At 35.9% G+C, this 23643-nt stretch overlaps 2 protein-coding genes across 5 annotated transcripts; both read right to left on the bottom strand.

Moving 5' to 3' along the window:
- Positions 1 to 210: 210 nt before the first annotated feature.
- Positions 211 to 5599, bottom strand: LOC104887362 (U-box domain-containing protein 33). 4 transcript variants are annotated; one of them, XM_019248146.3, is made up of 9 exons: positions 5358 to 5599; positions 5027 to 5148; positions 4700 to 4821; positions 4455 to 4559; positions 3719 to 3878; positions 2996 to 3100; positions 2394 to 2873; positions 886 to 1626; positions 211 to 751 (listed from the first exon to the last, which is right to left on the bottom strand). In XM_019248146.3, exons 1-9 carry the CDS (start codon positions 5500 to 5502, stop codon positions 560 to 562), a joined length of 2172 nt encoding a protein of 723 aa, XP_019103691.2. In that variant the 5' UTR covers positions 5503 to 5599; the 3' UTR covers positions 211 to 559. The 4 variants fall into 4 exon arrangements, with proteins under 4 accessions (XP_019103691.2, XP_010670279.2, XP_057251343.1 ...); XM_010671977.4 differs by having other exon boundaries at positions 2996 to 3097; positions 5358 to 5598; XM_057395360.1 differs by lacking the exon at positions 5358 to 5599 and having other exon boundaries at positions 4700 to 4836; positions 5027 to 5156.
- Positions 5600 to 5688: 89 nt separating this feature from the next.
- LOC104887358 (U-box domain-containing protein 33) lies at positions 5689 to 22895 on the bottom strand. The gene is made up of 11 exons (XM_048638360.2): positions 22507 to 22895; positions 21708 to 21793; positions 21452 to 21573; positions 21202 to 21306; positions 20387 to 20702; positions 20112 to 20252; positions 19010 to 19540; positions 18004 to 18762; positions 17734 to 17902; positions 9617 to 9633; positions 5689 to 6132 (listed from the first exon to the last, which is right to left on the bottom strand). The coding sequence occupies exons 1-11, from the start codon at positions 22655 to 22657 to the stop codon at positions 6025 to 6027; spliced, it is 2505 nt and encodes an 834-aa protein (XP_048494317.1). The 5' UTR covers positions 22658 to 22895; the 3' UTR covers positions 5689 to 6024.
- Between the last annotated feature and the right edge of the window lie 748 nt (positions 22896 to 23643).

Here is a 23643-nt window from a genome sequence, read left to right as displayed (position 1 = left end):
AATTAATTTCGTGAATGGATTGTGTCAATCTATTTTGTCAAGTTATTAATGTATTGCATATTCCTTTTTTTACTCATCAACCAAAAAAAAGAAAAAAGCTCTATACACACGGCATCTTAGGATTCACCATTGAATTCTTGACACTTACACCTAAAAATAGCGTTCTGTGTTCATATTACTAATACTATTACATTGGTACACTCAGCTATGAAATCAAGTTTAAAAGGTCTTCCATATACACTGTACAAAACAATTTTTAGCTAAAATATACATATATTACATCAATTACTATACAATAAATCAAGCAATGCCAAAGAGAAAAGGGAGAAAATGGCGTAGGGGAATTCACTCGAGAAAGTCCACCTAAAGAATTGTTTGGTGATGAACAAGAGAGAGTGGAACATTTTGGTAATTATACTTGTTGCGGCGCCACCCTCTTCCTCTCCCTTGTTCATCACCGAACAATTTTCTAAATAAACTTGATCCATTCACAAGTTGCAGAAAACACATCAGATGTGCAGCTTCCATATAGTATGGGGATAGAGATGAATGAGATGAACTACAGATGCTGTTGCTGTTCCAGCCATTCTTTAATTGCAGAACGCAGAGCACGATTAGGAGTAAGGATATGGTTATCGATTTTAAGATTAGTCATTGGTGAAGTATCATGGCCACCCTCAAACCAGCCTCTGAGAGCATCTGCTTCATATGTAAAGCCATCCGCAGCAAAATGTGGATCCGACATTATTTCCTACACATTCAAGAGAAGTCATGCGATATCTACAATGTAAATTATACTTCTAAGTTCTAAGACTATTATTGTTCATGGGAAAACAAAAGACAGAAGATCTTAAAATTTTAATTATGTTTCCAAAGTAAACAAACCTGAAAAATGGGACAAATGAAATAGGATGGTACTTGGTCTTCACTGATAAGCTGAAGAGGGCTAGACGAGCGTACACTTGGATTCATCACTGGTTTAAGCACACTCCATACCTCTGAACCAAGGTCTGGTCGGTTTCTTCCTTCGACATCACAGCACTTCAAAGCCATGTAAGCCAGCTGCTTTGCTCGTACAACCGGCCAGTCACCAGCAGAAGGATCCAATATGCTATGGAGATGATCATTCTCTAGAGCATGCTGAACTTCCTCCACTATTTTCATGGGAGGTTTTCCAGTTAATAAGCGCAACAATATGATACCATAAGAGTAAACATCAGATTTATGGGAAAGATGTTTTGTTGAAAGAAACTCAGGGTCCATGTAAGAGGAACTGCACTTTGGCTCAATTATAACAGTCTGCCTGTTGTTCGAGATTATATGACAGAGACCAAATCCACTGAGCTTGCAGCTAATATTGGCATCAAGAAGCACATTTTTAGGTCTTAAATCACCATGTATAATGCTATAAGGTTGGATGGAATGGAGGAAGTTCAGGACTGAGCATAATTCGGTGACTATACGAATTCTTGTTTGCCAAGGTATTGGTGGACTGTTGTCCTTGCAACTAAGTCGGTCTTCGAGATTTCCATTGGGAAGATATTCGTAAATGAGACCGAAGGAATCTGTGCAGGCACCAATGAGATTCACCAGGTTTGGATGACGCAGCTTGCTTAAAACATCAACCTAATTAGTGTAAGCACAGAAAAGTCACACTTTAACATTACTTGATATACTAAGGCCCTATTCTTCTCAACTGAATTTTACCAAACTGGAATATTTTTAGATAGAAAAAATGGAATTCCATTTCCATCTATGAATTAGAGTCATTTTTATTGATCAAAGCTGAATTATGCTGATTCAGTAGTGTTGCTGTCAAGAATTACTAAATTTTGCTAATTGTAATGGATTTAACTAAATATTTGTTATCTTTTCAAGTTAAAATTAATTGGCCTATTGTTGCAGTGCTTCCTACATATACAATTATACATGCAATAGTAAAGGATTACTAAGATAAAAAAGTTTCATGCAAGAGGAAACATATCCGTTTAAAACAAGATACTAACTTGTAAAATCAGCAAGAGAGTCACAAAAATCTTAGGCCAGATCTAATTTTTGGAAAACGTTTTCCATTATGTTAATCCGTAAAGCAAGGAAGATACTTTCTATTTTAGAAGACAGGATGTCAATGATCTATTGACGCTTTACCTTATGTGAACTAGGACACAAAGATTATGTACCTCCCCTAGTCCCCTCTTTCAAAAAGACTTATGTTCTTAGCTCCATGCAAGCATATTGAGATATGCCCATCCAACAAAAAGTAAATTATTTGATAATACTATCTCCTACACCAGAGAAATAATTACTGTTGATAATCTTCAGAACCTAAATTTACTGTTTAACAATGTATGGCTGATGTATGACGAGTAATAGAGAGTTCTAGGAGTTAGTACCTCTTGTTTGAACTCCACAACACCCTGCAAGCTATTAGGGTTGCATCTCTTTATTGCCACTTCAGTATTATATAGGAAACCTTTATATACACTGCCATAGTCTCCGTTCCCAATTCTCAATGATGGATCAAAGCACTTAGTAGCTTTCTTGAGATCCAACAGGGTGAACTCACAGAAGAAGTCAGGAACGTGTGAGCTTGACGACTCCTGTGCAATTTGTTTCCTCAACTCTCGAGTTAATTCAACAACATTATCGCACTCCATTTGCAATTCATAAGACTCCATCTGGTGCTTCGGCAACTTCTCCATAAAGACCATTTCTGCTTCAGGACCCTTCTTTAATATGCTTTCCTCAATATTTCTACATGATGAAATGTTATCAGCTGCTTTCCAAATCGTCTGTGATAACTCGTGTAGCTCAAACGTTGTACCTTTAAGTTCCTTTGTCACTTGAGCTAGCTCTTCTTCAGCTGCTTTCAGCTACACATTTGATAGTCAGAAACAAATATGGCAATATTCATGATGAATTATTTAAAGAAAAAATCTCACCGTTCTCCAAACTGATTTAAACTTTAGCTGGTAAATTGGCTTCATGGACTTACCTCAGCTTTCTGTCGTCTCTCTAATTCTGCCAAAGCTTCTCGTTTTGATATTTCAGCCTCTTGCAAGGCTTGCTGAAGTTGTTCATACAGATCTTGATTTTGCTGCTAAACCAAAATTTTAAATCTTCAGGAGCTTTAAAAGAACTTCAGACAGAATCTTTAATGGCCTGTTGTTTAGGCGATAATGAATGGTGGTAATGGTAATAAATAGTAAGGTTGTGAGCAAAGTCTCAACTTAATGTCCATAGGAATGCTTGTCTAGCCACAGATACGTTAAAATCTTCTATTACCATCCATTACCACGTTAGATGTCGTATTGAGTGGTAATTGAAATTTGTGAAGAAAATGGAGTTACATTACCATGGGTGTTGACATAAGACTTCCTTTACAAAATTACATGCAAATTAATTTACCATTGGCCATTTGATTACCGGCTATCAAACAGACTGTGAATCACAGAGGTGTAGCTCAATGAGAGGCAGACTTTCAGGAGGCTGCATCATGGGCTCTTTAAATTCTTAGACGAACATATATTTTGCTAAGATTCCCCTACTCCCCAAAAGATTAGGCTTTAACCAGTTGATAACTCATGCTAGTAATTTGAACTCGGAACAGATAATGTGTTTGAGAAATAAGCCTATCTTACATTTATTTGAAGTTTTTAACTAATTTCTCTAAATACTATTATTTGGGACTCACAGATTACAGAGGATAAATGCCTACCTGTGTACTAGCAGGTGATAATTCAAGACAAATGCTTTCAGTCATTGGTGATGAGCTACCACTTGGTTCAGCTGACTCTGAATAGACTGATGATTCTGAGTAACTGAGTCTGTTCAACTGGTTTTCTTCAATATGTTGGTTCAGTTGCTTCATGCCTTCCCTATTATGGTGCAGAAATTAGCATCCATAATAATCATAAGAACTAGTGCTAACACCTATAGTAGGCAATGTTTCGTATGAGATGGTCTAACAACCACTTATTGTGCGAATCAGGGTGACTTTTCCTAGTTTGGGGATGCCTTCTTACTATCTTAGGAGCAGCTTGTAATATCTCACAGTAAATGATCCTATGTAAGACTTCTTGTCCTTATAATGGTCATGAATTCAACAAACATGACACAATCAATAGAAACAACACCACAAATAAGATGACAAGACATTCTGCTGAAAGTTTTAATCCCAGAAAACCTATATTTTCCCATAAAGCCTTTAAGGAAGTAATTTATCTCATGGTTTCTCTGCATCATTAATCAAATGACAATAGTATGTATTTTCTACTAATCCATGAGCAACCTCTGAGATACAAGCAAATACACAGAAACCACACGAATAGACCATTCAAACAACTTTTGAGCTTCGTCACAGGATAGCACCTTTCTATAGAGTAATAAAACCAAGCACTTAAGATGACGAGCAGATACAACTTTAAAGCTAAGAATATGAGCAGTATACATACCTCATACAGATTAGTTGATTCTTGCATATGAACGAGATATGACAGAAATCAGGAGCACATTTGAGCACATAATTAGCCTTTTTTGATGTGGGTTTTGTCATTCTCCTGTAATGTCAAGGTAGCAAACGAGAAATCTGAGCACATAAGTCATACTAACATTTTCTCACAGTGGACTGCTTAGAAAGTACGAAATCAATGCAGAACAAAGAAAATGTGAAAGTGTACAGCAAAATCTGCACGCACACCTTGAATATTTATTGTTAGCTGCTCCACCCATTACCAATTTCTGTATCCCCAGCTGAGATATGACTTCCAAAATTCCGTCCGTTATGGATTCTCTTTCGACATAGATTTTATCAGCACGGACCTACCAAAAGGAGAACTTCAAATATACACTTAAATTACAAAAACTAAACACCAAAATATTGGCAAAGAGTTCATCCCAAAAACACCATAATATTGTATCTGATATTTTCCAACAATTGGATTCATACCTAATATAACAATATGTTAAACTAGAGAATTCGAGTTCTACTCATGTTAGTAAGACCTAAAAGGCGAAGAAATTATACCTGATATTTGGCACACATTTGAAGACAATCATCTAGGATTTTATAAACCTCTTTTCGTTCCCATTCTTGAAAAGCTTTGACTTCTACTTCATGGACTGAACTTATAGGAGCTTTGAAACCATCTGTAATATGACAAAAGTTAATACTTATACACCAATTGAGACAGATAGGGGAAAACATGAAGTTGGATTAATAGAAAATTTTAACAAATCTATGGTTAGAACATCATATCAGGGTCATTAGAGTATAACAAATCGCAGTCAAAAGATTCTTGCACAGCTAGGAAAGCATGAAACAACAGTCGTAAAACCACCATGGACATTATAATTACTTGGAAGGTGGATAATTTGAGCAGGAACATGAACATAAATAACACAAACAGTCTCTCCTTTTGATTTCTTCAAAGCCCATTTCAGAGTTGATTTTCTTTCTTCAATCTCTTTCCCAACTGCTACAAATATCTTGTTCTCCTCCATACCTTCTCTGTCTGAATTAAATTTTAATCACCATCTCCTAGTTCCAGCCCTCCCTCTCCCCATTTTCCCACTTTCTATAAAATACAATATAATTACAGGATCAATATAGATAGAAGACAAAATTTTAGTTTATGTAACTAAAATGAAATTCAAAGAGGATCAAGCTGCCAAAGTAACAGGACTAGGTTATTAAATATCAATGATATTCTATTAAAAAATGTAATAAAGCTGATATTATTATAATGAATTTATGCCTCTTATTTTATTTTTTATGTCACTCAAGAATTGGTCAAGTTTACATGCATAACAATTGATAGCGACTCCATCTCTCTATACAGGAAGTAATATGCAAATGCTCCATATTATCAATATAATGTGACTTTGCCTCTTTCTTCTTTGTCATCTAGTAGTATATTTGCAGCTTTAAAGTAAATTACCATGAATATTGCTGCTCAGTGCTAGGTTGGCTTGAATGGGGAAGACGAGGACGGAGCATAGCTGCCTGGCTAGTGGATGAGTGCTCTATAATTGGTCCTCAAGGCAAATACTCATAAATGAGAGCCCAATATTCATGGTGACACCAATTAGAGTTACTAGGTTTGGATGCCGCATCTTGCTTAAAATATCCACCTGGAAAAAAAAAAAGATAACTGAGATACGGAACAAGTTAATGCTTCAAAAATATACTTCCTCCGTTGCATAACAAGTGAAACACTTCTCTAAAAAAGCTCTCACATAAAAGAGAGAAGTGTTTCACTTATTATGGAACGGAGGAAGTATAAGCTGAATGGATACGGAACAACAAAAAATGACAGGCAGAATCCTGTAGGACAGTCATAAATTACACAAAAGAATGAATAAATGAAGCTAATATTTTGGTCTCAAACATTCAAACTGGTCTATTTTATGAAAATTTTCACATATTTGGCCCAAAATGTAGTCTCGGAGTATTATATCCATGGCGTGGTGTCGAGGACCAAAACGGCTACTTGAGGTAATATGAAGAGTTTGAGTAACATTGGTGTCCCGTATACTCCCTAAAGTTCCTTAAGATCAAGATAAGCATGATAAAATATCCTTAGTCAAAAACTCTATTCTGTCAACATCTAGATGACATAAAATAAGAACAGGAAGAACAGTCATAAGAGAAAATAAGCAAGTTATTTGACCAAGTAACACAAGTCCAAGGAATTTTATAATATCCCGGTCCAAGTACCTTAATATTAAATAACACCATCATAATTCATCCCAGCTAAAGATCGTAGGTAAAAATGGAAAAAGAAATTCAATGATGCATCATGCAAAATAGGGATTGGAGCTGTAAAATGTAAAAGTTTCATTGAAGATTAACTATCTTATTCAGTCAAAACTGTCATTCATTGCATCAAACGTGTTTCACCTAAACAAGCCACGAAACACGCACGTAAACAAATCCAATCAACAAAAAAAAGTGTCCTAATCAAAACCAACTCATGGAACAATATATGAACATGGAGTTTGTTGAAGATGATTATTGCTGATTTGCTGTAACCGTAAGTCGGTAACCCTAGTCCTCTTCACTTGAACCAAATTATTCATTTTTAGTGTTTTATGTATAAATTTGGAACAGCGTATTCACCAACTTCACTTCAAATGTCTTACTCCAAAAAGTGCTAAAAATAACCTAATCATGTTTTCACTCAACTATCCAAAAATACAGTATAAACTTTCTGCACCATAGAACTGAAGTAATCCATCAACTTAAGCTAACTTGAAGATAACATCAATTTCAATATACTAAACTAACAAAGATAATGATAATTTTAGGGGAACACACAAGTTATATAATGCATTATTTCCAATCAATCTCAATTACCAATTCGTAATCCGCAAAACATCGAAATAATAATAAAATTAACCTAGATGAACTATATAAGATTGGAAGGTGCAAAATTAACGAGAGTTTTTATCAATTAAAATGCACGACCGCAACAAAGTTACGGAAGAGAGAGAAACTAACTCTCGGCGAAGATCGCAAGTGAGGTTTCATGGAAGACGCGGGAGATAATCTCGATTGAGAGGGACTTCGGTAAACCACCATTTGAGAATTGAGAATTGTATAGAATTTCAGTGTGCAGTTGAGAGCTTACACAGTTACATGCATGTAGGGACGGAAGGAAATCTGTTAATTACCTTGGAATGATGTATGGCTGTTATGCCGTTATTGCCCATATTTTGTAGGTCATCGTTTCATAATTCTTGTAAGTTGTAACACTTGTAATTTCGCGGTGACAATATGCTAATTCAAGCTTAAGTAATTAAGTAAACAACTTAATATTCATTTAACTAAATTACGTGTGCGATCCAGGTCGGACTCGGATGTAGTTGGAGCAAAGCTCCGGTGTTGCCCATCAAAGCTAATTAATTAAGTAAATTCGTGTTCAAATGCTCAATCTATACTTCTGCAACTTAAATTATTACTTTTTCTGTTTGTTCTTTTTGCAGGAATTTTAGACTATTCACTCTCCACCCTCTAAATATCTATTGTGGCTTTTACATAAGGAAGAATATAATCATGTAGGATTTTGTTAGTTTCTTCTCGATATTTACTTTTAAAATATAAGATTTGTATTATTTTTACTAAAACGTAATTAAAGATATTAATAGTAAAAGTTGTGCATTGACATGTGCGAAAACTCAATTTTTGCAATAGAAAAAGAACGAATGAAGTACAACACTCTTTTTTATTAAATTATTCATTTTGTTGTCGAACTGCGAACAAAATCAATGTGACTTGACATCCTTATCAATACATGATATTCTAATAGAGAGGAATACTAATGTACATTAAAAACATATTAGTGTCAAATGTTAGATTATTAAAAAAATAATCAAAAAGTGAAATTAATTTGAGTGAACGGTTCAAAGATTGGATTATTAGAATTATTTTTCCTAAGATTTAAGGTAAAAACAAATAACTTTTCTCTAAAGACATTTTTGTAAAAAAAAATGATGGCATGTTCGTAAATAAATGAAATAGGTTTATTTTCAAAAAAAAAAATTAAAAAAAATTATGTTGTTTTTCAGAAATAATAGTTTCATGTAATAAATCATAAATGTCAAATGTTGTATACAAACTATAAATATTGCATAACAAATGATAGAAGAAAGATGATACCATATAAAAAAAAAGAAGTTAAAGGATGGTCATGATACGAGCAATTTTATATTCCTCAAGAAAAGGAATTAGACAAAGCTCTGCTCAATATATGCATCACAATAGTATTTAATCTGAATTTTAATGACTCAATAAAACCAACTTGTACAGATCAAATCTGGATTTGAATGATTCAATAACGAAAAATAACCCAAACCAAATCAACCTGAAGTGCACCTAATTCAAACAACCCCTGCAACCTCTTCTCATGAATAACATTATGGTGAAATCTTGTATTATATATACATTTTGATTGTCCTTAGTTGCAGTATACTTCTTGTAGTCAAGGCTTGTAATACGCCTCTGGATGGGGTCCTATGCCAGATTGCCAGGGCAGTCCAGAGGAACTCTTCTTACCAATTTTTTTTTTTTTTAAAATTTGCTCGGCGTCTTTTCATGTAGGTACTTGGTGGCAATAAGCTTTTGAGTGCATTTGTTATGGTTTCATCCATCAGACACATCAAAAGAACGAAGTGGACGAGAAAGATCACCTACCAAGCTACCATGTACTTCATAATTCAACCATTCTGTGTTATAAATATAAATGAATAAGGAGATATGTTTTCATACACACATATATATCCAGGAAGAACCAGGATCATGAAGTCAATCAATTAAAACTAGCAGAGGGGCTTGCCACTTGCCAGCATATTCAATCTCTATTGCAGATGAAGTAGTAACTGACTAGAATTTCTTGGTATATACATCCCAATGTAAGGTAGATTAGATTAAGCCATTAATTCCTATACAATGATTGTAGACACGTGAATGCTACAAGGAGCGATGACATAGTGATTCGATTGCAGGTCCTAGGTAAAATACTAATATCCCACAATACTTTACAAAGTATGCAAACCTGAAAGAGTAGATAATGTGAAGTTATCTTTTTGTACATGTACCAACTGAAAAAATCTATACCTTGCGTTGATACTGTATGAAGGATTTATGTCCTCGACTTAAATGCAATTACTAATATATAATGGATCGTATTATAGAGATAATAAGTTCGTTATATTGGGTCGTCTATACGTCTTGCTAGAGAAAGTTATAGAACTTCGGATTAGTAAATAAATAAACCCGAAGCCCAATGTAACGGATCCTACAAGGTCACACATTAAACTTGGATCAACAAAAGAAACCTAGAGCCCAAGAGGGCCCTAGGGTGGCCGGCCAAAGATAGGAAAAGGGAGAGAAATCTGACCTAAATACTTTTATATATTTGGGTTAGGCAGAAAAAAAAATGTAGTTTATTCTCTTATTATTTTCTCTCTCCTATTCTCTCTCTTCATCAAAGTCACGTTTAAACTCCAAAAACAAGAAGAAGTTTTCTTCCTTTCCAACTAGCATTGGTGGAGTGTTGATCTGGGTTGGTGGACTAAGTAGAGGAATCACATCTGAGATTCTCAATCCGGGTTCTTCAAGCTTTGTGGAAATCACGCTACAAAGGTTATTTCTAAACTTGTATGTGATCCTTAATTATATATGCATGTGATCCTGATTTAAGTGCTTATGAATTTGATTCATGAAATTCCGCTTTATAGTACTTATAATTCCTACAGTGGTATCAGTTTTAGCCTCTTGCATAGAGTTTTGGTCATAAAGTTTAGTTTATGTATGATTATTTTTAATTTGATTAAGGGGAGGAATTAAATTATGGATTGAATAATTAATTGAAATTTGTTAAAAAGAGTTTTAATTACTTTCTTTCTCATATTTAATAGCCGTTTTTCCACCTATAAACCCTAATTTTCGAAATTTATAAAATTCTGATTTTAGATCTCTAAATTTCGAAAATAAATTCATGTATTAATTATAATTTTCATGTTAAAATAGTTTATGTATGAAGATGAATTCATATAAAAGGTGTTTTGTATGAATTAGTGATTAATTATATGAATAAATCTGAAAATTAATTAAAATAGAGATTTTAAAATTTAATTTTTTGTATTAAGCATAAAGAGTTATGTTTAATTTGATCAAGATCACGAAGTTAATTTTACAATAAGTTGTAATTTTACTTTCCTTCAATATTAAAAAAAAAAAAAAAAAAAAAGGAGAAAAATTTGAAGGAAGAAAGAAAGGAACAGCCAAGGTGGCTGCTCCGTGGTCGATGGTCTGCCGGCGTGAAGTCGGGGAGGGAGTCGCAGACGCCGGCGAGTAGTCGCGTCAGCGAGGGAGGACGTGGCGGCAGGCGACGCACGTTTGACGTGCGAGCATGTGTTAGCCGCGATTTCGGTAGTTGATAGGCTGGCGCTGGTGGTCTTTCTGCCGGCGTCGGCTCACGGTCTCAAAAACCGGCGAGTTGTCGGTGAAGTCGTCGACAGGAGTGGCCTGCAATGGTTGCCGGAACTTTTGGCGGTGAAACTTGCGTGAAAGCAGTCTTGTGCTGCGTTTCACGGTTTTTCAAATAAAAAAAAAAAAATTTTTTTTGATAAAAGCAACGTGACTAAAAGACTGGGCAGCAGCCATTTTTTTATTTTATTTTATCTTTTGGAAGTTTTATTTTGAAAACAGATTTTGAGAAAGATAAGTAAATTTCAATTATGTTAATTATTGACTTGGTCATAAATTTCAATCCATAATCTGATTTTTTAATCTAATTAAAATTAATTAGGCTAGTTTTAAGGGATAGAATCTTTAGGTGATTAGATATTACTTAAAATTTTATCTTCTTGCTTTAATTAAGAATATTTGATATTTTAATTGATTGGCAAGTATAATATGTGATATTATTATGTGGCTTTTATATATGATATATTTGCTATTATGACTAGTATGGCCCAAATTAAGATAGAAAATACGATCTGCGTATCGTGATGTATTCTTGTAATTTTAAATACGATCTGCGTATCGTTAAGTATTTTTGTAATTTATTTAATTTAGTTATTATGTAAATTATTTTTGATACTTATGTAATCCAAAGAAGAGTCCATCAAGAGAAGGCCCATGGAAAAGTGGATGGAGATCCATGAAGAGTCCAAGAAGGAGCCTTTGATGCTTAGTTCTTAGGATTAGGGGCCATACTAGATCATTTTTTTTTCGCATTTTATTATTCTTTAAAATGCTTATAAGTTTATTGTATGTTGGTTGTTGATGCGCTAGAGTTCACTAATTCATAACAACATAATAAACTTAGGCCCCGTAAATATTAAGGTTTGCTTTTCCAAACATAAAGTACTTATAAAACCCTTAATTAATAGTAATAGGTCATGCCTCCGCAGGGTGTTATCATTAATTTTGGGATATAAGGTAAAATTGCGAATTTTACAACTTAGTTTGGTTGTCCTTAACAAAATTATCAAAAGCGTTTTGAATTTTGAAGCAAGAGATAGTTAAACATGCGATGTTTATCCATCTAAACAAGAGTTATAAATGTTATAATTAGTAAAAGAGTTTACTTACCTTGATAATGTAACGTTATGATAAGGCCTCCGTCTGCTTAGTGTTACATGTTGATAGGATCTTGTAAAACACTTATTCATAGGGGACTTTAATTTTGAATAGGTGGTCAACCTAGAATTTATTACATGTTTTAGGTTGCTTTATAAACATAAAATTGAACTTTGCCTTATTTTTCTGTCTGTAGATATCATGTCTAATAACAACAACAACAACTCCGGTTTCAACATTCGTCCTTTTCTGGAAAAGGACAGACTGAATGGTGAAAATTTCCTTAATTGGGAAAGGACCTTAAGACTCGTTCTAGGTTTGAGGGTCGAGAGGACGTCTTAGATACCCCGCTTCCTGTAATAACTGATGAATCAACTGACGCTGAAAAACGTCGTGCAAAACAGGCTAGTGATAAGTCTATACCAATCACTTGTTTGATGGTAGCAGCCATGGAGCCGAACCTCCAAAAGAGGTTCGAAACCAAGGATGCCTACACGATCATGCAAGAGCTGCGGGCCATGTTTAAAACTCAGGCCCGAGTTGAGCGGTATGAGACTAACAGGGAGATCCTTGAATGTCACTTGAAGCCGGGTCAAGCTGTTGGCCCCCATGTGTTCGAAATGATGGGTCTTTTCGAAAACATGGAAAGACTTGGGTTCCTTATAGGCTCGAGTTGGCTACTGACATATTCTCCACTCACTACCTGAAGTTTTAATCAGTTCAGAATGACCTACAATATGAATGAGTCTGAAAAGACTTTGCAAGAGCTGCATGGATTGTTGGTCAATGCTGAAAGGAACATCCCTAAGGTTGAACCAAAGAAAGAGGTTCTGTTGGTTCAAAAGGGAAAGGGTTTCAAAAAGAAATGGGCAGGAAAGAAGGACAAAGGCAAGCAAGTTGCCACTGTCGCTGAAAAACCTAAGCCAACCGCCAAGCCCAAGGTTGCTGCGGAAAGCAAGTGCTTCCACTGTCACAAGATTGGACACTGGAAGAGGAACTGCCCGATATACTTGGAGGAAATAAAGAAGTCTGGGGCTTCTACTTCAGGTATATATGTTATAGAAATCAATTTGACTTCTACTTCTTTATGGGTATTTGATACCGGTTGTGGTTCTCACATAGTTAATGATGTGCAGGGACTAAAAAGAAGTAGGAAGTGGCAAAAGGCGAGGTAGAGCTACGCGTTGGAAATGGAGCACGAGTTGCTGCACTTGCCGTCGGGAGCTATAGTCTACACTTGCCATCTGGGCTTATTTTAGAATTAAATAATTGTTATTTCGTTCCTACAATAACTAAGAACATAATTTCGGTTTCAGTTTTGGATTCTGAAGGTTTTTGCTTTGAAATAAAGAACAAATGTTGTTCCATTTCTTACAATAATATGTTCTATGCCAGAGCTAATTTGATAAATGGTTTATATGTGCTTGATAAATCATTACAAGTCTATAACATAGATAGCAAGAAAAAAATCAAATGATTCTAACCTAACCTATATTTGGCATTGCCGAATGGGTCATATAAACCAAAAGCGCATTCACAAGTTACAAAAGGACGGTATAATTCCATCATTTGATTTCGAATCATTTGATGTATGTGAATCATGCTTAATGGGTAAGATGACAAAATCACCATTTACTGGAAAAGGTGAAAGGGCCAGCGATCTTTTAGGACTCATACATACAGATGTATGTGGTCCTATGAGCACAAAGGCAAGGGGAGGGTTTAATTACTTCATCACCTTCACTGATGATTTGAGTAGATATGGCTATATTACTTAATGAAACATAAGTCGGAATCTTTTGATAGATTCAAAGAGTTCCAAAATGAAGTACAGAATCAACTTGGTAAGACAATAAAAGCACTACGATCCGATCGTGGTGGTGAATATTTGAGCCAAGAGTTTGATGATCATCTAAAGGATTGTGGAATTCTTTCACAATTAACTCCACCAGGAACACCACAGTTAAATGGTGTATCTGAAAGGAGGAATCGAACATTACTAGATATGGTTCGATCTATGATGAGTCTTGCTGATCTACCGATTTCTTTTTGGGGATACGCTCTCGAAACTGCTGCACACACACTAAATAGGAGCCCGTCAAAGGCTGTAGAAAAGACTCCATATGAGTTATGGAATGGAAAACCTCCAAACTTGTCTTTTCTTAAAATCTGGGGATGCGAGGTCTATGTAAAGCGGTTACTATCAGACAAACTCGCACCCAAGTCAGATAAATGTCTCTTTGTGGGATATCCAAAAGAGACAAGGGGTTATTACTTCTATAACCGTCAAGAGAACAAAGTGTTTGTTGCTCGTGATGGTGTCTTTCTTGAAAAGGAATTTGTTTCTAGAAAGACAAGTGGGAGTAAAATAACACTCGAAGAAATTCGAGATGAGCAACAACTGGACGTGGCTCACACCATGTCAGAGACGGCCCAACAAGACGAAAGTCATGTTGAGGAGATAACGTATTCAACGCTGAACCTCCTACCGTCCCATTCGAAGTTGAATCAAGCGAAAATCTTCAAACTGTTGAAGAGAACGTTTCTCTTGATGCTCAGACCCCGCGTAGGTCAGTAGACCAAGGATTCCAAACAAAAGGTTGGTTGATTTCCTAATGACTGAAAATTCTGAAATTATGATTTTGGAAAATTCAGAACCTACTACCTACAAACAAGCTTTGACGAGCCCAGACTCTGAGAAATGGCTTGAGGCCATGAAATCCGAGTTAGACTCCATGTCTGAGAATAAAGTTTGGACACTGGTTGACTTGCCTGTGGGGTTAACCCTATTGGATGCAAGTGGGTGTTCAAATTGAAAACAGACAAAGATGGAAATGTCTATGTCTACAAAGCAAGACTGGTTGCAAAAGGATTCAGACAAGTTCATGGTATAGACTATGATGAGACCTTTTCTCCAGTAGCAATGCTTAAATCAATTCGGATACTTTTAGCGATTGCTGCATTTTTCGATTACGAAATTTGGCAGATGGATGTCAAAACCGCATTCTTGAATGGGTTCTTGAATGAGGATGTGTACATGACACAACCTGAAGGTTTTGAAGATCCAGAAAATCCTAAAAGGGTTTGCAAGCTTCAGAGATCCATTTATGGATTGAAGCAGGCATCTCGGAGCTGGAATCTTCGGTTTGATGAGGCAATCAAACAATTTGGTTTCATCAAAAGCGAAGAAGAGTCTTGTGTTTACAAGAAGTTTAGTGGGAGCAGCTTAGTCTTCTTGGTTCTGTATGTAGATGACATACTAATCATGGGAAACGACATACCAATGCTTGAGTCAGTCAAGGAATGGTTAAAAAGTTGTTTCTCTATGAAGGACCTTGGAGAAGCTGAGTACATACTGGGAAATAAAATCCATAGAGATAGGTCTCGAAGGATGATTGGGCTGATCAAGAAACTTATATTGATAAGGTTCTTACAAGGTTCAACATGGAAAACTCGAAGAGAGGTTTCGTTCCCATGTCACATGGCATATCGCTTAGCAAGAGTCAGTGCCCGACTGAGCCTGATGAGTTAAAGCGAATGAGTAGCATTCCTTATGCTTCGGCTATAGGGTCTATTATGTATGCCATGATAAGTACTCGACCTGATGTTGCATATGCCTTGAGCATGTGTAGCAGGTTCCAAGCAAATCCAGGAGAAGCACACTGGACTGCAGCTAAGAGCATCCTTAAGTACTTAAGGAGGACTAAAGGCATGTTCTTAGTATATGGGGGACAAAGTGAGTTGGTTGTTGAAGGTTACACGGATGCAAGCTTCCAAACCGACAGAGATGACTACCGCTCTCAGTCAGGGTATGTCTTTCGTCTGAATGGAGGAGCAGTGAGCTGGAAGAGCTCAAAGCAAAGCACTGTAGCAGACTCTACGACAGAATCAGAATATTTAGCAGCAGTTGAAGCAGCTAAGGAAGCAGTTTGGATAAAGAATTCTTGACAGAGCTGGATATCGTACCTAGTGTTCTGGAAGGAATTGAGTTGTTTTGTGACAACAATGGTGCTATTGCGCAAGCAAAAGAGCCAAGGTCACATAACAAGTCCAAGCATGTGATGAGGAAGTATCACCTCATTCGAGAGATAGTTGACAGGAAGGATGTCAGAATCTGCAAAGTTCATACGGATGAGAACGTGGCTGATCCGTAACTAAACCTACCTCAACCCAAGCATGAGTGTCACGCTAGGGCTATAGGCTTGAAGCAAATGTTAGAGTGGCTTTAGATTGTACTAGGTTTAGAGAAACTTATTCAATGTAAAGACATGGTTTTGCTATTTATGTTTATGATAATAAATTTTGTCTTATTTAATTTTGGTTTGGTATTAAATAAAATGTCCAAAATATATCTTGAATTCTATGGTTTTGTCAAATATGTGATTTGATGAATGAAACACCATAAGTGAACAGAATTCATAGAATATTAAAGTTCCTAATCTAAGTCATTAAACTGGACATAAATGACTTATTAAAGGGATTAGCATATAAGATTGATTGATAGCGCCGTTTCATGGGCTATGGAAACATAGAGATGTTTAATCAATCATATGGACATGTATAGTTGATACATAGTCGAACTTGACCTACTTAGAAGTTTTATAACTTCGAAATTATATTAGTAGATTCCTGAGACATGAGTAGAACATTACTTAGCCCAATGATTAGTATAGCTTTGATACTGTCAAACGTCATGCCGTAAAAGGGGACTATAAAGGCAGCATTCAGGTTGTGCTAAAAGTTGAGTGGGAGTATTGGTTACTACAAGATTGGAAAAGTCCTCCTATATGAGATAGGATAGGTGTCTTGGCCCCTTGAAGAGTGAAAAATTGAAAATGCATGGCCGTGCTCAAATGGATCATTCGATGATCATTTGTTGACAATTTGAACTCGGATTTCAAGGAATAATTTGAAAGCTAGTATGGATGATATAGAAATATGATCATACTATCAAATTAAGACATTAAGAGACTTGAGGAATAAAAACATTGCACACTCGTCTCGGACAAGTGGGAGATTGAAGGATTTATGTCCTCGACTTAAATGCAATTACTAATATATAATGGATCGTATTATAGAGATAATAAGTTCGTTATATTGGGTCGTCTATACGTCTTGCTAGAGAAAGCTTAGAACTTCGGATTAGTAAATAAATAAACCCGAAGCCCAATGTAACGGATCCTACAAGGTCACACATTAAACTTGGATCAACAAAAGAAACCTAGAGCCCAAGAGGGCCCTAGGGTGGCCGGCCAAGAGATAGGAAAAGGGAAGAAATCTGACCTAAATACTTTTATATTTGGGTTAGGCAGAAAAAAAATAGTAGTTTATTCTCTTATTATTTTCTCTCTCCTATTCTCTCTCTTCATCAAAGTCACGTTTAAACTCCAAAAACAAGAAAGAAGTTTTCTTCCTTTCCAACTAGCATTGGTGGAGTGTTGATCTGGGTTGGTGGACTAAGTAGAGGAATCACATCTGAGATTCTCCATCCGGGTTCTTCAAGCTTTGTGGAAATCACGCTACAAAGGTTATTTCTAAACTTGTATGTGATCCTTAATTATATATGCATGTGATCCTGATTTAAGTGCCTATGAATTTGATTCATGAAATTCCGCTTTATAGTACTTATAAATTCCTACACTGTAGCCATTCTTGAATTGCAGAGCGAAGAGCCCGGTTAGGAATAAGGTCGTTGTTTGCAAGTTTCACATTAGTCATAGGTGAAGTTTGACGGCCACTATCTAGCCAGCCTCTGATAGCCTCTGCTTCATATGTAAAGCCATCTGAAGCAATTTGTGGATCCTCCATCATTTCCTGCAAGTGAGTTTCCGATTATTCAATTGATAAGTGAAACCCAAGAGAAAATCAACTTAAGAAAAATGTGGTCACTCCTCAAAGTTAAGCTGCTAACTAGCCTGGAAGATGGGACATAAGAAATAGTGTGGTGCCTGGTTCTCAGAAGCCAGCAGAAGTGTAGATAACGGTTGAGATGAAGCTTTCATGGGTTCAAGAACCCTCCATATATCTGATCCAAGGTCAGGGCGATTCCTTGGGTTCATGTCACAGCACCTCAAAGCCATGCGGGCCAACTGCTCAGCCAGGAGAAAAGGCCAGTCCCCAGCTGATGGGTCCAATGTCGCACTGAAATCATCACTGTCCAGAGCATATTCCACTTCCTTTGCTATTCCAAAGGCTGGTTTACTAGTCAATAAGTGCAACAATATAATCCCAAATGAATAGATGTCTGACTTTGGTGTAAGTTCTCCAGTTGCAAGAAACTCTGGGTCTATGTATGTGAAAGTGCCCCGTAGTTCAGAGGTTATGAATCTAGTTGTTTGTTCCATTGAGACTCTGTCATCTGAGATTACACAACTTTTACCAAAATCATAGAGTTTGCACACCAAATTGTCATCTAGAAGTATATTTGCAGGATTTAGATCCCCATGGATTATGCTGCTAGGTTGGCTCGAATGAAGGAAAATGAGGACGGAGCATAATTGCGTGGCTATTTGGATTCTTATTTGCCATGGTAGTGGAGGAGTGTTATCTTTGCAGATGAGTCGGTCCTCAAGGCTTCCTTTGGGAAAATACTCATATACAAGAGCCCAAGATTCACGACAGACACCAATCGGAGTTACTAGGTTTGGATGCCTCAGCTTGCTTAAAACATCCACCTATGAGGAAAGGATAATACAGGCAAGATAGAATTAACAAAGAAATGCTTACATAACATCGCAACTGAAATGAATATCAAACAACAATATATGGGACAGGAAGAATCCTCTAGGATAGATAGAATTAACAGTAATGAATTTACCAAAAGCCTCGGTCTCAAACACTGAAAAAATGGTATAGCAGTCAACAGAGACATGTCAAAATCTTCCAATAGAAACAGCAAAAAAAAAGAAGTTAAAAATATACCTCTTGTTCAAACTCTTGAGCACTATGACTGGTGTTAGGCTTGAATATCTTTATTGCCACTTCTGTGTGATGGAGGAAGCCTTTGTATGTGCTTCCATACCCACCTTCCCCAATTTTTAACGAAGGGTCGTAGTAGTTAGTAGCTTTCTCTAGATCTGAGAAGGAGAATTCAGAGAAGAACATGGGTGCATGAGAGCTTGATGGTTTCCCAACAAGTTCTTTTCTTAACTCTTCAGCTTCTTGAAAAGCATGATCCCTTTCTACTTGCAATTCATCACGGCGATTCTTGTACAACTGTAACAAGTCCACTGCAGACAATAGTTTCTCTAACATCTCCGTTTCCGAGAGAGAGAGATTTTTAAATTTGCTTTCCAGAGAAGACTTCTGATCCAATGCCTGATGGAGTTCCCGTGAGACCTTTTCCAGCAGGTCCTTTGTGACTTCAAGTTCCTTATTCCTCTCAGACAGCTCTTCCTCTGTCTCTTCCTTTTGTCTCAATTCCTCAAAATACAATCTCTGGGTAGCTTTTACCTTAATCCCCATCAACAAAAATAATGAAAGAGATATGGATATGGAAAGTAAAAGGCCCTAACTTAGCCATTTAAGGAAAAAAGACTTAAAGTGAATCATAAAGCTTGTACAAGTTTAAGTGATGAAGATAAACAGTAATATCAACATAATATAATCCACAAACTGCTTTAAACGCCTCTTCTTCATAAACATAATTGGAGTCACTCTCAATGATAAATTCCAATCAATAACTTTAAGAAGGATTCCTGAAAAAAATTTGGCAGTCCAATCTTATGTTACTCAAAACTGGGAACTTGTACGAAAAGTTCATGATTTTATTAGCCTAAAATGAAGCGTCGAAGAGTCCCATGCTTTAAACCCATGTCTGAGTGTCCAGAACCCTATATGGGTACTCAAAGTGAGAAGAATCGGGTTAACATAGGACACCCCTCAAGAACATGAAGACTCATTATTTTATCATATAGAATAGAAATGTAAGGTCTATTATAACAGGAAAAAGAAAAAAGAAGATGAAGAATATCAGTCAAGTATAAATAGAATATTGGTGGGAATTTTTTTTTAAACCCCTTACCTTGCAAGATATTTCCAGAACCTCTTTCTCAGCTTTTCGACGCCTAATTGATTCATCAAACGCTTCTTGCTTTGAATTTTCTGCCTCTGTTATGGCTTGTTCAAGTTGATCATACAGATCATTAATCAAATTGCTTTCCTCCTGAACCAAGTACCAGTGTCATGAACTTGCAAATTTGTTCAAGTGGCAATAGTAGCCAAACAGCCTGTATATTTTCTCAGCAAGATAATTAATGAATCTAAATCTTAACATCAGTCGGGACTGCGTGTTAAAACCTTATGTAAGTTCTTTGTCTGAGGCAGAGCCAACAACTCCAGACCAGATTCGCTGACTTCATCTCTTGCAAATGATAATTGAGGTGAACTAAAAGCTGATTCAGCTTGTGTAGAGTGGGTTGAGGACTGAAAAAAATTAACTCTTGGTGACTGATCAGATGATTCAAATCCATCAGAACTTCCTCCATAGCCACCAAAATCTGAACGGCTGAATCTATCTAATTCCCCACTAAGTATACCTGCATCAGATTCATCATCCTCAGAAACATGTAATGGTAGCCCTTCAACATTTGGACTTGGCTGCTTCACAACTTCCCTGCACTCAGATGGTGCTTGTTAGTGTTAGAGAACTCAGGTTACCACCACTGTACTAGCCACTAAAACTAATTCAATAAGCTAATTATTCATAAAGATGCCATTGTGGCCCATTACAGCAGGTACATGTCGTACAACCTATGTTACTCAGACTCAAGGACTCGTGTCATAAATTAGTGCATGTCTAAGTTTCCAACTAAGCTGCTATCTTGTGAAAAAGTTCCACGATTTTGGCCCAAAATAAAGTTTCCTAGTGTTTGCATATCCATGTTGGAGAGTTTAGCAACTGACATGAGAGGAAAAATAAAGGGTCCGAGTAACATAACAACATCCTAGTATGAATCTTATTGAGACATACAGAGGTCCATATACATGCCATTATAAGACCATTCGTGATGTATTTTCAAAAGGCAGATTATCTGTAAAAGGAAAACCTACAAAGTATAAGAGAGGGTAAATTATTTCCTTCTAAAAGGAAACAATTGCGAAGGCATAAACACCTTGTAGTGAGTAGAGGATCCTTGCGTACAGACCATATGTGACAAAAATCAGGAGCATGTTGGAGCACATAATTGGCCTTGTTTGATAAGGGTTTTGTGATTCTCCTGCCATATAAAGGCACAAACAATAAGTTTACTTTCATTGGTGTCAAAGGTTCATCAGACTAGATTTTCCAGCATATTGCATAGAACAAGGTCACTAAAATCATAAGTTAAACCTTTAATTATATGAGATACTCAAATGGTATACCTCGAATATTTATTGCTAGCTCCTGCACCCATCACCAGTTTTGTTATCCTCAATCGAGATACGAGTTCCAAAATTCCATCAGTAATAGACTCTTTCTCTATATATAATTTTTCAGAAGGAACCTAACATAAGGAGCACATAAAAATTACATTTCACAAGAGCTATACCAAAGAAAAACTAGCAAATTGAGTCATTAGGAAAACTCAATTATCAAAATATTTCTACTTAGTATAAATAGCAATGCAAGAAATCATGCCTGTTTAAGGGCACAGATTCGAAGACAGTCATCTAGCATGTTGTCCACCTCTTTTCTTTCACATTCCTGAGATGCTTCAGAACCATCTGCAGTTAAACCAGTAAAGAACATCAAAACAAGACTTAGATTACGCTTGTTTTGGAGGAAAATGATTTTCCCCATTTTTTGTTGTTTGGTTGGACAAGAGATTTAATTTGAAAACTAAGGGTCCGTTCGTTATCGTTTTTTATTTTAAGTTTTTTTGAAAACTAAAAACCAAAAACTGGAAACTAGAAAAAGTGGTTTTCAGTTGTCAGTTTTCAAAATCATAATGTTCCCAATAAATTTGACTAATTTTTTATTCATTATAGGACATATATCATATGACTTTGAAAATCAAAAAACCAAAAAGCGGAAATCACATTAATAACGAATGGACCCTAAGGTGCAAATGCGTTTTCCATCCCTTTGTAAACATTTTCCTCCGCTCTCTCATTCCCAACATCTCCATTTTTCCCTTCTTAGCTTAATAGATTTCCATCAAACCAAACAAAGGAAAACTAATATTCATTTGCATTTCCAACGAAAATATTTTTTCATAGACAACCATTTTTTATGCTAAATCAATACGATTTAGAATTTGTTATACCAACTTGCATGCAAAAACAATCAAACATGATACAGCATCAAATTGGGTAATTGGGTAATTGGCTAATTGCAACATAGAATATCAACAGCAAAAAGGAAAAAAAAACATGTATAAATTTAAACAAAGAATCAAGATACAAAAATCAGCAAAGGTAAAATTGAAGAGATTTACTATAATTATATGGCATAGAATTGATTTCAGAAGGAATATGAACATGAATTACACAAATGGTCTCCCCTTCTGAAATGTTTAAAGCCCAATTTAGAATAAATTCTCTTTCTTCAACATCTTTTCCAACTGCTACATATATCTTGTTCTCCATAACTCTGTTTTTCACTAGAAAATTTTCAGGGTTTCTCAGATACAATGCAAACGAATCAAGGGTTAAAAATCAGAAGAAAAATCTTGAACTTTTGAAGAAGATGAAATTGCCAAATTAACGAAAGAAAAGTTGTTTTTATGATACTTAGTAACTCTGAATTGTTACAGTTGAAGTAGTAAAACAGAAGTTGAGATTAAGACATGAAAATTGATCGAGTCTATGATGGTGACACAGTGATACTAGTCCTACACCCTCGAGGAGCAGTATTTTTGCATTAGGGCTGGTTCTTCCCAACTTATTTTCAGTTCAAATTACGACTTATTTTCAATTCAGGTTAGTTTAGTTCAATTCAGATCAGCTCTAAACAATACTCTCATTCTTACATATCACTATTCAGTTCAGTTCAACTGTTTCATGCTAGAAAGAAGAGGGCCTTCGTAATACTCCATTGACTTTCGCTGACTTTTTCTAAATTAAATATTTTTTGGGAGGGACTTACTTCACCTAAATTCTGGTAAACTTCCCGCGGCCTCTTGGCGGTTGCAATCGAACGAGGTACTCCAACATGGGTATTATAGTTTTTTTTGCTGTAAAGTTAAGAAATGGTGTTATATAATTATATTGCACTTTTTAGTATTATCATTGGATATTTATATGCAGTGGCGGATCTAGGAATTGAACCACGTGGGTTCGAACTTATTTAAACATATAATAAAAGCTAACCTTATTTGCACGCGAAGCGTGTGGCAAAAATTTACTATTAAAATACTTATATTTAAAGGCGTTAAAAACATTTGTAGTGGTTTGCCTAATAAATTATTAATGACATTAATGATTAACGACTCATCAATAATAAGTATTTGTAATATAATTTGGCTAATAAATTATTAATGCTATGATTAATTGATTATTTAAACAAGTAAATTGGAAGAAATGGGGAATTGAATTAAATTTATTTCCCAATCAGTATATTAGTACTTGGTGGA

The sequence above is a fragment of the Beta vulgaris genome, chromosome 1, assembly GCF_026745355.1.
Source record: "Beta vulgaris subsp. vulgaris cultivar EL10 chromosome 1, EL10.2, whole genome shotgun sequence".
In the NCBI taxonomy this organism is placed as follows: domain Eukaryota; kingdom Viridiplantae; phylum Streptophyta; class Magnoliopsida; order Caryophyllales; family Amaranthaceae; genus Beta; species Beta vulgaris.
This window is presented reverse-complemented; position numbering and strand designations above follow the sequence as displayed.